At 47.3% G+C, this 17,324-nt stretch overlaps 1 protein-coding gene across 1 annotated transcript in view; it reads right to left on the bottom strand.

The window, feature by feature from the left end:
• The window catches only part of CCDC38 (coiled-coil domain containing 38), a 53,866-nt gene that overhangs the window by 18,679 nt on the left and 17,863 nt on the right, over positions 1 to 17,324 (bottom strand). Inside the window, exons 5-8 of the mRNA XM_040978010.1 lie at positions 8,237 to 8,400; positions 7,989 to 8,069; positions 5,185 to 5,342; positions 4,080 to 4,157 (exon numbers count right to left, since the gene is read on the bottom strand). Coding sequence (XP_040833944.1) covers positions 4,080 to 4,157; positions 5,185 to 5,342; positions 7,989 to 8,069; positions 8,237 to 8,400 — 481 coding nt within the window. The remainder of the gene's footprint in view (positions 1 to 4,079; positions 4,158 to 5,184; positions 5,343 to 7,988; positions 8,070 to 8,236; positions 8,401 to 17,324) is intronic.

Raw genomic sequence — 17,324 nt, 5'->3', positions numbered from 1 at the left:
GTATCAGGAACCCTACGTAGCATCACATCCAAGCCTCTCCCATGGAAAAATGAGAACTGTCCACACACAACGAGTTGAATATATTTATAGCAACTAGCTTCATCGCAGCGCCAAACTAGAAATAATCTAGACACGCTTTGATGGCTGAACAGTTGAACTGTGACTCTGTTCATTTCATAGAACATGATTCAGCAATAACAGGAACCGACTATTGCTAGACCCGGTTACTTAACTGATGTTTGAGAATTATGCTTGGTCAAAAACCCAAAAGATTACCACAGCGTGATTCCACTCACACAACAGTCCTGAAACAACAAAAGTGTAGAAGCAGGGAGCAGGTTAGTGACTGCCAGGGGTTACGAGGTGTGACGATGGAATGGCAACCCAGAGAAGCCTGTGCTGATCGGCTTTAATTGACTGTATCAGCACCAGGGCCCAGCCATGATATTGTACCATACCTCTGCCTGTTGTGACCCTGGGCGGATGGAGAGGGATGGCAAAGGGTACACGAGCTTCCTCTGTATTATTTCCTGTAAGTACATGTGAATTTACAGTTATCTCAAAATAAAAACCTTTTATTAAATAGCCTGCAAATGCCATAGAAGTGGAGCCGCCCAAGGAAATCTAAATAAAGCAACTCTGTTGCCCTTGGCAACTGCTGGGGGTATACTGGTGCCATTCCATATGCCTTCCTCAGGGCTGGGGTCCCTGTGCCAGCACTGATCTACCTTCTTAAAGCTCCCTTAGCACAGCCTGGGTGGAGGGCTAGCAACTCAGGAAATAATGAGTATACATGAGTCTGGTAGGGGTTCTGGAGGGTCACTGGGGAGCATGAGAGGTGGGTCCAGGGGTGGGACAAGTTTGGCCACTGCATCCACAAGGACTGGGGCTGGGGGTGGGCTGCTATACATGCTGGCACACAAGACAGCCAATTCTACAGAACAGCCTAGTAGGGGCTCAGGGGGTCTCCTTGAGCGGGCTACGTACACACCAGTGTGCATGAGAGCTGGGGCTGGGGGCCAGCCTGGTAGGGATTCTGGGGGTCCCCCCCAATAGGCTGACATATCCACAGATACATATGGGAAATGCAGCAGGCAGTTTTAAGACTCAGCTACAATATTTGCCAAGGTAGCCTAGGAAGGGAGACCTGAATTGCCTGAGAACCTTAGACCCACAGGATTGCTGATCTCAGGCACAAGGCATAAACATGCAGTCCGGCCAAGGAGAGCATGCTGCAAGATGAGGGTACCTCTATTTCTGACTCGAGAGAAAGGATGAAGAACACACCGAGAAACACACGAAAGAAAAGATGACTGGCTCCTCCAATCTGACAGAGGACCTCAAGAACCTCCTCAAAGGGCAGAGAGAAAAGCAGGTGGCCCAACACTGCAAAAAGCATCTGAGGATGCTCTGAGGCAGACATGGGCAACCAACAGGCTTCTGAACTTCGCCAGTGAAAACAAGGAAGAGCGCCTGTGTGGCCCGATGGAACAGGCCACCTCTTATACAAGGAAGCCAACAATGTCTTAGGACAATCCAGAAGACGTGGGCAACACAACCTCAGCCATCTTAGGACAATCCAGATGTAGGAAATACAGCTACAGCCATCTTGGGACAGTCCAGATGATGCGGGGAACACAGCCATGGCCATCTTAGGACAACCCAGATATAGGAAATACAGCTACAGCCATCTTGGGACAGTTCAGACGACGCGGGGAACACAGCCATGGCCATCTTAGGACAACCCAGACAATGCGGGAACACAGCCACGGCAGGGAAAGCCTCTGTCCAGTGATGAAGGTTCACCAGCAGAGGCTCCAATCAGGTCAGCTACAAACAAGCTCGAGGCCACGGGTGGAGGTCTCACCTCCCCTGCCCAGTGTCAATCCACACTCCAGTAACACCCCCTGCACAATCTTCCCGACCGAGGTCCTTGACGTGGCATCAAGATAGCATCTCCACCCCCAGCAGTAACGTACCCAGCAAGAAGCACTGCACCCTCCTTCCCTCCTCTCCCACCACCCACCGCCCCTGCAGGCAACATCTCTCTCACTGCCCTCACAACCCTCCTAGCAGCCCATATGGGTCTGCGATCCCCAACTCCTCCCCTTTGTAATGAATATTAAGCAACAAAAAAAACAAAACCCACAAATGTTCATGTTGCTATTTCAGTCAATTTGAGTGTTGTGAAACTGCAAGGCCGCAGGCAGAGCAGCTCAGTGCACAACGGCCGAGGCCCCAGGGGCAGGGCTGGCGGCTTCTGGAAGTAGTAATTGACTTCCAGAGTGCACAGAGGTCTACAGGAACAGGAGCTACAGCTAGGGTCATGGCCCCCTCCGGCGTCAGTTACCCCAGCTGTGGGCACAGGGCACCCACACACAGTAAGGCTATTTTTCCAAACACCAATGCACTTCCAAGAGAGTTCAACAGTATGTACTGTACTTGGACGTGGACGAGTTCTTCAGCTCTGGGTTCAGGGTGGACTTCTTGCGTGGCTTTCCTGTTCAAAAATGTGCAGGTGGAGTCCAGGCCATCGGTGGGGGTGGGGTGAAAAAGAAATAGCATGTGATTAGATTAGAGGTCAGCTCTCGTCACCCTGGCACAAGGAGAAAGTGTAAGTGATGGGCCTGCCAAGCGTCCCACCGTGGGACAGAGGTGCCCTTGTCACATGTAAGTGGCTTATGCCCTTGTCCCCCCACACCTCAACACACCTGTGTGCACTGCTCCTCCCCCCCTTCAAGGAGGGCCCCACAAGGAGTTGAAGCTGAGAAGTGACCAAGCCCCCTACCGGGGCACATTTCCCCATGCCCAGCCACCCTTTCTTCTATTCTATTGTGAAACCACAGGGGTAGGGGGAGGAGGGCAGCTCACTCTTCCTACCCTCTCTCTGCCAAGCTCCTACTTAAACCACAAAACCCAGCTCACATACACCCTTAACCATAAAGACTCCTCTCAATGTTGTCAGGCAGAGGTCAGCTCCTGGGCCTTTGCCTCCTCACTGCCTATCACTCGCCCCATCTTATCCCAGTTCTGGGGTGCACATCTTATCTGTCTCTGATACATAAATGGTGGGCAAGAAAAAGAAGGCAAAGACTGGCTGGGGAACCAAATGGATCCTGCCACCACAACACGTTCCTCTAACAGGCGAGTGCAAAGGGGCCCCAGCACCCCCAAGAATGCCCTGTGTTAAGCAGCTGGCTGGTATCAGAACAACAGGCTCCTTGCTGACTCATTTCTGGACAGGTACAAGGTATGGTGGAGCTGTACCTGTTCCCTTCCCAGCGCCCCCACCCTGCAACACTGGTCAGCAGCAGGATACAGGACATGGGGTTACCAGGAGTTAGCCTGGACAGGGTAGTCGCAGTTCCAAGTGACAACAGAGTTGGGCACGACCAAGGAAGAACGGGGCCTTGGAGGAAGGAGCGGGGAGACAGCCTGTCCTGTGGGAATGTCCCATCTTGGCCCCCTGGACTTGTATTCAAGAGAAGACAAGGGCTCCAGATCCGTGCAAGGCCTCTGCTCATCTCTACATGCCGACCACCAAGCCCAGCAGTGTTCCAACCCCTGGAGCAAATCCCTAGTCCACAGTTAGGACAGGGAGAGCATGCAGAGAGGCAGCGGGAGAGAGGTCGCATGAGAAGGAGATGGTGACGTTCCCCAAGTTCCCAAAGTGCTGGAAACTGATCCCAGCACTCCTGTGCTTGCTGTCGGCCTGGCTTCCAGGGTGCCGTGGAATGCGCCCCTCAAAACTCCCAGGCAGGCCTGCAGCAGAGTCACGCCCACCTCCACTTCTACCACCCAGAGACTCTGGGCAGGTGCAAGTAGCTAAGGGGCCACCCCGACCACGGGCTCTCCTCCCCATCCAAGTCCTCCACCGGGTCTGTCTGCTTGTGCCCATCTCTGAGCTTCCTGACATTATCAGAAGGAACTGGGACCCTGCCCACCGCTCCCCAAGACGCGAGGGGTGCAGGCTGCCTTCTGGTCTCCAGGTTAGGTGCAGCTTCGCTATTCCCCCTCCCACCCGGACAGACACACTTCTGCTTTTCCCCCACTAGAGGGCGCCGGAGGCTCTGAGTTACCTTGGCCCCGTCTTCCTTCTGACAGCAACGCAGGCTCCTGCAGGTCGCCATCTTTTATGTTGGAATTTAAGTTGAAATCTGGATATGAAGGTTAAGAGGAATAGAAGAACTCGCGGGAGGGGATGAGCGGGGCGAGCCTTGCGGGAAGGTCCAGATCTCCTACACCAGTGTGGTGGCTCACGCCCTTGGACCATCTGCAGCTTTCCCAGCACAGGAGGAGCCAGGACTTGAACTGGTGGCCATAGAGGATGCTGGCACCACAAGCAGAGGCTTTACCTACTACACCACAATACTAGCCTCTATCCTATCATCTGCCAATAATATACTTCTCTTTTTCCGTGTATACAATTCCTTTATAGCTGACATCAACACGTTTTCAAATTAATAATAGATAACCGCAAAGATAGTAGGAATCTTTGTCCAAATTTTGCATTAGAAACTCTGACAACATGGGGCTGGTGTTGTGGTACAGCAGCTAAGCCCATGTGGAGTGCTGGTTTGAGTCCTGGATGTTCTACTTTCCATCCAGCTCCCTGCTTGGTCCAGGCCTGACTCTCACAGCTACTCAGAGAATGAACTAGTGGAGGGAAGATCTCCCTCTAAGTCTGCATTTCAAATAAATAAATAACAAACAGACAAACAACAACAAAACAACGTAAAACAGGACCAATGCAGTAGCCTAGTAGCTAAAGTCTTGCCTTAGAGCCGCTGGGATCCCATATGGGTGTCGGTTCATGTCCCAGCTGCTCCATTTCCCACTCAGATCCCTGCCTGTGGCCTGGGAAAGCAGTGGAGGACGGCCGAAAGCCTTGGTACCCTGCACCCACGTGGGAAACCTGGAAGAAGCTCCTGGCTTCAGATCAGCTCAGCTCCGGCTCTTGTGGCCACGTGGGGAGTGAACCAAGAGATAGAAGATCTTTATGTCTCTCTTCTCTGTAAATCTGACTTTCGAATTAAAAAAAATAATAATAATAAATCTTAAAAAAAGAAAACACCTTCAAAACTATTTGAGACAATATAAGTAAAAAAAAAGAGATCAAAGCAGAATATTTTTAGAATTGGCATGAACATTAGCGTTAGTGGCAGCTGAGGATACAGGACTTACTTGCTAATAATTTTGGCAGGATGACGCTCTCCTTGCCCTTGGGCGCCTGCGCCCTCTTGAGGGCTTGCTGCACCTGCCAAGGCTTCGGGGATAACTTCAGCAGGAAAAGCCCGTACTTCATGTACTCCCTCAGCACGAACTCTGCCTTTGCTATTTCACTATTCGAAAGAAACAAAGGTCTATGTTACATAGATCTGTAAAAAAAACCATGTTCAGCCAGAACAATAATTTATAAATCCAGTCCATCATGGAATAATGGACTGTCAGAAAGACAGACATAGCTATAAAAAAAAAAAAACAAAAACAAAATACAGGCTTCTATAGGAATGCCACATGGATCAAAGGTACCCAAAGCCACGCCCACATATAATAGACTGATGAGTTTCACCTTACGTATTTCTGTTTATCAAAAATAATGTGTTATGCTGTAAACACAAGGAGAAATTCAAAGGTAGCTGAAGACCTGTAGAGCGGAGGACTAAGGAGTTCACAAGGACCCGGTCCTGCCATGGCTGGGCACAATTCCCACAGACTTTTGCCAGGTGTGTGCGTCAGTGATACCTAGCAGACAACAATCTGAGCTGCAAGGAAGGGACTTGGGGCCCGGTGTGGTAGCCTAATGGCTAAAGTCCTCGCCTTGCACACGCTGGGATCCCATATGGTCACCGGTTCTAATCCTGGAAGCCCTGCTTTCCCATCCTGCTTGTGGCCTGGGAAAGCAGTTGAGGAAGGTCCAAGACCTTGGGACCCTGCACCAGCAATGGGAGGCCCAGACGAGACTCCTGGCTCCTGGTTTCGGATCGGCACAGCTCCAGCCATGGCAGACACTTAGGGAGTAAGTCAGCACATGGAAGATCTTCCTCTCTGTCTCTCTTCCTCTTTGTATATCTGACTTTGCAATAAAAATGAAATAAATCTTTAAAAAGATATAAATTTTGAAAATAAATCTTAAAAAAAAAGACTCCCCAAACATGGAAAAACCTTCCGTGTTTGTGGATTGGCAGAATCAATACCATCAAAGTGTCCATACTACCAAAAGCAATTTACAGATTCAATGTAACCCCAATCAAAGTATCTGTGACATTCCTCTCAAACCTAGACAAATATGCTCCAATTCATATGCAAACACAAGAGACCACAAAAAGCTAAAGCAACTGTAAACGAAAATCTGGAGAAATTATAGTCGCAGACTTCAAGATGTACACTGTGTAATTAAAATGGCATGATACTGACCCAAAATATCAAGGGAACAGAATATGAATCCCAGAAACCAACCCACACATGTACAGCTCACTTGGTTCTGGATAAGTGGAGAATTCATCTAGGAAAGGACAGACTCTTCATGGATCTAGGGCGTGCAGAAGTAAAACGACAGCCCTGCCTTAGAGCTTTTACAAAATGCTTCAACGATCTGCATCCACAACCTGCTATACTCAAATCACCAGAGGAAAGCAAGGGGAATGCGCCGCAGGACGCAGGCGGAGGCCAAAGCTTCTCGGACAAGAGCCCAGAGCACAGGTAATGAGAGCAGACGGGAGCAAGTGGGATTGCATCAAGCAAGGAGCTTCTGCACTGCAAAGAAACCAAAGCGAAGCGGTGTCCAACTGAATGGCACAAATACTTGCAAACCACACAACTGAGAGGTGATTACTAGTCGGGATCTATAAAGATCTCAAACACAATATCAAAACAGTAAAGAATGGCAACGGACGTAAGCAGGCATTTCTCGATGATGAAAGTCAAACGGCCAACAGAAACGAACAAAACGCTGAGGCTCACTAGCCAGTACAGAAACGCAGATAAATACCACAGTGGGGTTACCCGTCACCTCAGCATGGCTGCCATGCAGAAATCAGAAAACAGTAAATGCTGGCAAGGACGTGGGCCAAAGTCATCCTGACGCAAACCGGTGCAACCATTACCAAAGACAAGATGGAGCTTCCTCAGGTACCTGAAAATAGATCAACCATATGATCCAGCTATCCCACTCCTGGGAATTTATCCACGAGATGAACTCAGCACATGAGAGAGTCATCTGTCCCCTCGCAGAGATAATAACTCAATTCACAAGAGTCGGCCTAGATGCTCACCCACGGGTGACTGGATCAAGAGTGTGGGATATACGTGCTATGGAATACTACTTAGCCACAAGACAGAAATGAAATCCTGTCTTTTCACAACTAAGTCAAGGTCACTGGAAACCATTATGCTTAGTGAAAAAAGCCAGTTCCAAAAAGACTGATAACACCATTTGCCTTCCCTGATCTGTGACGATAGAGCACAAGCCGTCACCCACAGGTGGACAGCCTGGGATATGGTTCGTGTGGACAGCCTTTGTTTATGCTCCCAAGGAAAGGTAGGTCTCTTGTTTTTCTTCTTCCTGTTGTTGTTGTTTATTTCCTTATTATTTTCTACTTGCCATGATATCTTCACCCTGAGGAGTAAGTAAGTGACTGAATCTCTGAATAGCCTGTTGTCAAGCTACGACAAACTGCCTGCATTAGCTGGAGCTGGAGCTGGGCCAAGCCACTGCCAGGAGCCTCAAGTCCAATCCGGGTCTCCCGTGGAGCACCAGGGACTTCACTGCTTCAGCCCCTGCAACCCTCCCCCAGTGCACATTAGCAGGAAATGGTGTAGAAAGCCAAGGTGGGACTTGAACCAGGGACTCCAACTTGGAACACATGCTTCCCAAGGAGTGTCTTAACTACCGCAGAAATGCCGGCTCCACTGCCAGCCTTCCCGGGATATGGGAACATGAGGGGGAACGGGAACATGAGGGGGAACCCGGCGCCCCCGCCCCTCACCTTTTCACTGCCTGCACATCCATACTGGCTTTCTTGAGCTCTGCGGTCACTTGGAGCTTGCTTATGGTTTCCTGTGCTGCGCTGCAAATTAATAGAGATTCATGTTTCATTTTGTGTCACATTGTGAGAAACTTTAAAAAAGAGTAAAAAAAAAAAAAGAAAAGAAAAAGCAAAAAACAAAACCAAAAAACACCAACAATAGAAAAGGTTAGAGTAACAGGAAGGGTTGGAATAATATAGAAACTAACATTTTAAGAGCTTCTACGGATCTTTGGTCATTTTCCCGAAGGAATTCTTCAAAGGCCATTGCATCATCTTGGAGCTTTTTTTCTGCTTTTATGAGCTGTTTTTCTTTCATGGCTATGTGTTTTTCAAACTTTTCAATGGCGTTTCTTTTGGTTAACAGAGCATACTAGGAATATTGGAAAGAAAAGTACATGAGAAAGAAAGAAGCTATTACTGCACATGTTAACAGTGTCATGAGATAAAGAACATGTTGCGAGACAAGCAATCAGTTATGTTAGAACTAGTGGGATGGGGCCCGGCGCGGTGGCGCAGTGGCTAAGGTCCTCGCCTTGCACGCCCAGGATCCCATATGGGTGCCGGTTCTAATCCCGGCAGCCCCGCTTCCCTTCCAGCTCCCTGCCTGTGGCCCGGGAAAGCAGTCGAGGACGGCCCAAAGCTTTGGGAACCTGCACCCGCGTGGGAGACCCGGAAGAGGCTCCTGGCTTCGGATCGGCATAGTATCGGCCCGTTGCGCTCACTTGGGGAGTGAATCATCGGACGGAAGATCTTCCTCTCTGTCTCTCCTCTCTGTATATCCGCCTTTCCAATAAAAAAATAATAAAAATAAATCTTTAAAAAAAAAAGAAATAGTGGGATGCCCACGTAAATCTTAGGTAGTGAACTTGAGGAAGCAGTTGGAAAAGCACAGGTCAACTCCGTATGTTTAAACTGCACAGTTTGAGTTTTGACGTGTATACTCTGGGAAATCATCACCACTGTCAAAGTTATCCGAATGACCGCGCATCTCCCCACCACATTTTCTCAACCTCCTGTACTTATCACGTCTCCATCCTCGCAACTCCCTCCCTAGGCAACCATGGGCCTGCTCTCTTTCACTATGAATTAGCTAGCATTTTCTAGAATTTTATGTACATGAAATAACACAAAGTATTTTTCTAACTTTTAGACAGCAAGATTATTTTGAAACTCATCCATGCTATGACAAACATGCACAGTTTATCCCCTTTTATGGCTGTGTACAGTCAACCAGGAGGGAATACTACAATGTGTCTCCCATTTCAAGCACATCTGAGTTGTTCAGGGGGTTATTTCTTTCTTGTAAGATTCATTTTACTTCTCCAAAAGGCAGAGTTAGAGTGAAAGAGACAAATATTTCATTCGCTGGTTTGCTCTTCAAATGTGCTCAGTCTGGGCTGGGCCGGCTAAAGCTAGGAGCCAGGAACTCTGCTGGTCTCCTTTGTAGGGGGCAGGGACCCCATGGCTTGGGTCATTGTCTGCTGCTTTCCCAGGTGCACTAGCTGGGTGCTGGATGGAGAGTGGAGAAGCCAAGACTCAAACCGGCATCCATATGGGATGTCAGTGCTGCAGGTGGGGGCTGAACCTGCCATGTCACAATGCCAGCCAGTTTGGGGCTACTTCTAGTCAAGTTGCTATGACCATGTATGTTGTCATTTTTCTTGGACAAATACTGAGGAGTGGAAACCTAGTTACAGCAAACCATGTTTGATGTCTGACTATAACCTAGTTATAGCAAACCATTTTTAATGTTGTCATGTACAAACCATGGAGCCACTGCAGAGTAACTTCATAGCTTGCATGTAGATTAGCACTTCATACCCTCCTAGTTCCTGATTGGTCCTTTCTATTTTCACATCGAATTTAGTGTCAGTCTGTCAATTTCTAACAGAATGATGCTGGAATTTATATTGATATTTGTGGAATTTATAAACAAATCTGAAGAGAATTGATCTTAACATTAAGTCTTTAGATCAATGAACATGGTATATGTCTCCATTTATTTTTTTCCTCAGCAATGCTTTGTCATTTTCAGTGTATAACCTGAAAAAGTTTATGGAAAAATGAAACTGAGCTGGACCTGAGTTGACCTTAAGTCAGGAACTTCTTCCAGGTCTTCCACATGGATGCAAGGTCCCAAGGTTTGGGCCATCCTTGACTGGTCTCCCAGGCCACAAGCAGGGACCTGGATGGGAAGTGGAACAACTGGGACACAAACTGATACCCATATGGGATCCTGGCACATGCAAAGCAAGAGCTTTAGCCACTAGGCCATTGTGCCGCGTCCCATAATATGTATTTTCCATGAGATTTTTGAGGGCTCCTCACAAATGTTTTATGAATTTATCCATATTTCATACTTTTGAAGCTGTTGGACATAACACTGCTTAAAATTTGAATATCTTATTTTTCACTGAAATATTGGAAAAATACAGCTAATTTTTATAAACGACATATTCTGCAACCTTATAACATCTTCCTGGGGTTTCTCAGGATTTTATATAGATATGGTCATGTTGTTTGTAAACGTGGAGTTAGTTAACGTTGCCTTTCCAATCTGGGGAAGGCACTCTTTTTTTTTTTTTCCTTGTCTTATATTGCACTGGCTGGGATTTCCAGATCAATGATAAGGAGCTGAGTGGAAACCCTTGCCTTGTTCCTCACCCTACGGGGCAGGCATCTCACTTTCACAAGTACATGAGCTGAAAGTTCCTAGCAGCTGCCCTGATGTGCTGTCTGCAAAGCCCCCTTCTGCTGCTGCTTTTCTCTTTCCAAAAGAATGAGTTTTGAATATTGTCAAAGGTTTTGTGCTGTAGTTGAGATAATCACGTTTTTTTCATTTTTAATGTTAATGTGCACTGCCGTGATTCATTTGCAAATGTCGAACCACCTTGGAATTCTTAGAGTAAATACCAATATTTACAAGACTCATTACCAACTTCATCTATCAGTGGATTTTATGTGCCAAATTTTGTTGAGAATGCTTGCATTTATGCTCACAAGAGTCTTTGGTCTTTAGGACTTTTTTTCCCTTCTGCTTTAATTTAATTCTCTTATCAGGGAAATGTTTGCCCCCTAGCATGAGTTGAGGAGAGGTCCCTCTTAATATTCAAGCTTTGTGGAACAATGCATTTAAATCTAGATTTATCTTCCTCCATGTTTGGTAGAATTTACCAATGAATCTGGCTTTTCTTTTATGAACACAAAAACTTTCAAAAGTTAAAGCTTTCATTTATAAGTTCATTTTCATTAAGAGTTGTGACTTTGTGTAGTTTATCCATTCTTCATGAGTAAACTAGTAGTTTGTATCTTTAAAAGAACTCATTTTAGGGCCAGTATATCAAGCCTCTGCCTGCAGCACTGACACCCCATATTGGTACTGGTTGGAGTCCTGACTGCTCCACTTCCACCCAGCTCCCCGCTAAGGGGCCGGGGAAAGCACAGGACGACAGTCTAAGCGCTTGGGCTCCATATGGGAGACTTGGATCAGCCCAGCTCCATCCATCGCAGTCAACTGGGGTGTGAGCCAGAGGATCAAAGATCTCTCCTCCTCTCTAACTCTGCCTTTCAAGTAAAAAAATAAAATAACTCTTCAGGGAATAACTCATTTTTCATCCGTGTTGTCAAATATATTGGCATAAAGCTCATAGTACTAAGTTCAGAATATGTCAACACTTGTGCTTGCTTCAGCGGCACTTATAGACAAGACGTTAAGATTCATATTTTTGAAAGAATAAGCATTTCAGGCCCTAACTATGCCACAAATGAGAGGGGAGGGAGGGAGAAGAAGGTGGCAGGAGGGGAGAGAGGATAGTGGGTTAAGCAAGAGAGCCAGCAAGCCTTTTCAGAGCTAGCCAAACTGCAAGATGGGAAGGCACAATTCCCAAGATTGCCTCCACCGCTCACACCAGCTACAGTTCCCCAAACATCTTCACTCTTGACCATTTGCTAGAAGGACTCACAAAGCATTGTGGGAGTTGTGATATTCCTGAATATATAGAGATTTTCCTTAGGTCAAATAGGGTAAAGTCGGGAAGGGTTAGCACGGAGGAGGGAGACAGTTACAGCAGAGACCTCGGTGGCAGAGAAACTATAGAGGACACGAAAAAAAATGTGAAGCAGAAAGGACAGTGTGACAGAGCATCTGCGGCATGAGTGACGTCCCTGCAGGCGAACAGCCACTTAAACTTTGGAGCAGAAAGGTGGGAGGGGCAGCCGTGTGGGAGACATTCTTGACCTGGGAAGCTGCAGGGTCTGCGGATCCCATGATCAAAGCAAGCTGAGAAAGGGCAGTGAGGTGCCTGGGTGACCTATACACCCAGGTTCCCAGTGCCCCTGCAGAGCGCTGGATCAGTCTGCAGCAGGTGGCATCTTGGTGGATGCCAGGTCAGAGTGGCCGAGACTCCACCCTGGTTCCCCAAGGCGTCCCAAGACTGCCAAGTCTTGGAGCTGTGCCCAGCATGACGTGAGCTCACACATGGCTCTCCACGAGGCAGCCACTTAATCTTATACCACAAATGTATTTTGCGGGTTATGTCAAGAAAATGGGTCTGTGGTCTCAGGTTCTAATTAATTCATTAGTTCATTAATTAAAATAAAGAAATGAGCAGCATTAGCTGATGCCACAGCCTTGGAGACTGGAATGGAGAGCGAGCAGGGAGCTGTGTGCTCAGACCCTGTAATAGCAGGCAGGGGAACAAGCCTCCTCTATTCCCATGCAGAAGGAGCTGAGTGACAAGCGCCTCAGCCCCGGCTCACTGTGACGTTCTGTACACAGCATCTGTGCGAATTCTGTTACTATACACAAGGGCCTAGTGCTTAGCTGGGTACAAGGTGCACACAGACCTACAGATGCCCTGACCTGGCACTTGGCCCGGTGTGGTGGGCATTACAGCTCCTGAGGAGTCAAGAAGAGATTCTGGTTCCACTGACAGGTGTGATGGCTGCTTCCCCAGTGAGGACAAGCGAGGCAACCCAACAGCCCAACCTCCGTGGCAGCCCGGACTCTCACCCCACACTGCAGCACTGACCCAGGGACAGGGACTACTCCCACCACACACCCCGGAATCCCAGCAGAGGATCTGTCCCAACTGGAAACCACAGGGACCTGTTCAAAGATAAAAACAATGAAAGAAAGGCCACCAATCTGTACTGACACACCCACGGATAAAGGCAGATGAATGAGGAAGAAGCTCCCGAAGGAGCACAAAAACCACCTGAGAAGGTGAAGATGAAGGGACTGAGAAACAGCCTTAAAGAAATAATTCAGAAAATGATCATAAGGCCACTCAAAAACAGTGAGAAGCACACGCAACAAGTAAGAAAACCCATGCAAGGAACACATGAACTGTTTTCACACGAGACTGGAATACAGAAGAGAAATCAAACAGAAAACATAGAAATGAAGAATGCAAATGTGCCAAGCACAAAAATATTTTGGAGACTTGTAACAACAGAGTTGGTGAGGCTGAAGAAAGAATCCCTGAACAAGAAGAAAATTCTTGGAAAAAAGTTCTGTCTGACAAAAAAACAAGAAGAAAAATTGAGTAAAACCGAAGAAAGCATTCAGTAATTATGTGAAATAATCAAATGACCAAAAATACGTATCTTAGGAGTTCCTGAAAATTATGGAAATAGGAGCTGGATTAGAAGGCCTATTAAATAATAACTGAAAACAGTCCTAATATGTAGAAAGGCAGGTGTGTCTGAACGGGAAGCACGGAGAACCTTGAAAAGACAAGAGCAGGAGTGATCCTCACAACACATTACAGTCCAGCTTTCCATGGTCAATCATACAGCGAAGACCCTTGAACTCAAACGTGAGAAACAGACATCCTTTCAGGATTTCCACACTTAGCAGATTTCTCATCAGAAACCCTACGGACTAAGAGAATGCAGACATAATCCAAGTCATAAAATAAACTGTCGGGCCTGGCGCAAAAGTGGAGTGGTTAAGGTCCTCGCCTTGCATGTGCCGGGATCCCATATGGGCTTGTGGCCTGGGAAAGCAGTCGAGGACGGCCCAAAGCCTTGGGATCCTGCACCTGAGTAGGAGACCTGGAGAACGTTCCTGGCTCGTGGCTTCAGATCAGCACAGCTCCAGCCATTGTGGTCACTTGGGGAGGGAATCAGCGGATGGAAGATCTTCCTCTCTGTATATCTGACTTTGCAATAAAAAGAAATTAAAAAAAAAAAAACCAGGAGACTGTGCCTCGCAAAACTTTCATTTTTACATGCAGAACTTTGTAAACAAAGAATTTGTCACCACTAAACCAACCCTCCAAATGATGCTTAAGGATACTGCACACAGCAACTGGGAATGATGTTCATAATAACCAAAGCAGATGAAGGGAAAGGACGTTCCAGCAAAGCCACAAAGGAAATCTGTTAGAATGAGAAGACCAAGACACTCTCTTCCAGTAGCAACCACGAACACAAATGGACTAAACTCTCCCATCCAAACACACAGACTGGCGGGCTGCATCAAAAAACAAGATCAACCAATCTACTGCCCACAAGAGACACATCTCACTAACACAGATACAGACTGAAAGTGAAAGGATGGAAAAAGACATTCCATGCCAATGGAGAAGAAACATGACAGGGTGTTGCCAGTCTAATATCACAAGATAGACTTTAGACACAAAATCATTAATAAAGATGAAGAGGGTTCCGGTGCAATGGCTCACTGGCTAAAGCCTCACCTTACAAGGGTATGGATCCCATCCCTGGGTGCTGCTTTGTATCTCAGCTGCTCCACTTCCCACTCAGCTCTCTGCTTATGGCCTTGGAGAGCAACAGAGGGTGGCTCAAACCCTGGGGACCTTATAGCCATGTAGGAGACCCAGAAGAAGCTTCTGGCTCCTGGTTTCAGATTGGCTCAGCTCTGGGTATTATGGCCATTTGGGGGAACAAACCAGTGGATGAAAGATCTTTCTGTCTATCCTTCTCTCTCTAAATCTGATCTGCCATTGCAATTTTTAAAAAGTGAAATAAATAAATAAAATGAAGAAGGTCGTTATATAATGATTCAGGGATAAATTCAACAAGAAATGGTCATAGTAAACCGATCTGCATCCAATGCCAGAGGACCTGGTTATTTAAAACAACTGCTCTAAAGGAAGACATAGACGCCAATAAAATAGTAGTGGAGGATTTCAACAACCTACTGTCATCACTGCACAGATCAACTATACAGAAACTCAAAGAAACAACTTACACCATGGGTCAGACTTAGTTGATAGCTACAGAACATTTCAACCCACAGGTGCAGAATCTGCATTATTTTCAATACCACATGAAAATTTCTCTAGGAAGACCACATGGTAGGCCATAAAACAAGCTTCAGCAAATACAAAATAATTGAAATTATACTATTTACCATATCAGATCACCAGACAATGAAATTGGAAATTAACAACTTTCTTTAAAAAATATGTATTTATTTTTACTGGAAAGTCAGATGTACAGAGAGAAGGAGAGACAGATCTTTTGTCTACTCTTTCACTCCCCAAGTGGCAGCAATGGCCAGAGTTGAACCCATCCAAAGCTAGGAGCCAAGTGCTTCTGGGTTTTCCAGATACATGCAAAGTCCCAAGGCCTTGGGCCATTCTCTCATGCTTTCCCAGGTTTCAAGCAGGGTGCTGGAAGGGAAGTGGAGCAGCCAGGATACAAGCTGGCAATTATGTGGGATCTTGGTGGTTGCAAGGCGAGGATTTAGCCACTAGCTACTGTGCTAGGCCTGAAATCAACAACTTAAACTCCTCAAAATAAACAGGTACATGTTGACTAAATAACAGGCTTCTGAATGAACAGTGGGTCACAGAAAAAATCCAACAGAAAAAAATAAAAATTTATGATAATAACAGCATATCAAAACACACGGGGTCGAGCAAAAACACAGTAAGAGAAAGCCACAGCAGCTAGCACCTATGTTAAGAAATCAGAAGGGCATCAAACTATTTGCATCTAAAGGATCTTAAAAAAACAGCAAATCACAACAGGGAGCAGCCCAGACCAGGCTAGGGAACGGTACCCAGTAGCATACATTTGGCATAGGTCGGGTGCTGACCAGGCTGAACCAGTTACACCGCCTGCTGGCAGATCCCAGCACCAGAACAGAGTGTGGGTCATGCCAGGTATGGTTGCAACACATACCAGTACACAATATGGCTTGGACTGGGAGCCAGCTGTGTTGATAGGCTTTAACCCCCACCAACCTGAGCTGGAATTGGGGGTGAGCCGGGCTGGGCCGGGCCGGGCCAGGCTACAGCACCCACTGGCAAGAGCTGAGGTGAGGCAGGCCATGCCAGACCGGTGCCCAGCCAGCACATGCAACATCCAGGGTGGGAGGTGGGAAGGGGTAAAGCTGCTAGGGGGAATGTGGAGGACTCCCCTGCTGGAATGCCATTCCCAGCGGAGAGCATGAGATGGGATGGGGGCAGACCAAACCAGGCAGAGCTACCATACTTGTGGGCCTCATGTGAGCTAGATCGGGCTAGGCTGACTGTTTGGGGCAAGCATAAATCAGTGTGAGTGAGGATTGGTTGGGCTTTGCTGCAGCATCAGCTGGCAGATGCTGACACTGTGGACTAATTTTGTTAAGTTAAACTGCAGAACCACCTGGAAAGTGCATGATCTAGGAGTGGGCCCAGAAGGGAAATCGTGGACACCTCCCTCTTGGGTTAGCACTCCCATTGGATAGCATGAAAACCAGGGCGGGGGCAGACACAACTGGACAGAAAGGCACCCACCAGCATGTGTGTAGACTAGCTAGAAGGCTGGTTGGGTTGAACTAGGCTTCAATGCCCACTGACATGTGTAAGAGCTGAATGAGATATAGAACAGACTGGACAAGTCCGCTGTATGTACTGGCAAGCACAGGTACCAGGTTAGGGGGCAGACCTGGCGGGGGTTATTGGGAGTCGCCCTGACTAGGCTGCAGCTGCATCTCGTTTGTGTGAGGGTTGAGTGTGTGGTGGGCAGGATCAGGCTGGACTGCAACACCCAATGGTTCGTGTGGAAGACAGTACTGGAAACAGAACTGACCAGCATATGTGCAAAAGCTAATTGGGGCAACAAACTCTGCCGGTCCCTATATGAGCATGCACACACAGGAATCAGGCCTGGGATCACCTCAGACGAAGTTTCTTTGGAGATCCCTTCAACTGAGCCGCTGATCTCAGAACCCCCAGAATCTTTGAAGAGAATTGCAAGTTCCATGGTCTGACCATAAAGTGCAAGTGTCATAGCTGAGACTCCTCAGAGGCTCAGACGGAACAGTAGACAGCATAT

The sequence above is a fragment of the Ochotona curzoniae genome, unplaced genomic scaffold (assembly GCF_017591425.1).
Source record: "Ochotona curzoniae isolate NIBS_2020 unplaced genomic scaffold, NIBS_Ocur_1.0 contig_1014, whole genome shotgun sequence".
NCBI classification, from domain to species: domain Eukaryota; kingdom Metazoa; phylum Chordata; class Mammalia; order Lagomorpha; family Ochotonidae; genus Ochotona; species Ochotona curzoniae.
This window is presented reverse-complemented; position numbering and strand designations above follow the sequence as displayed.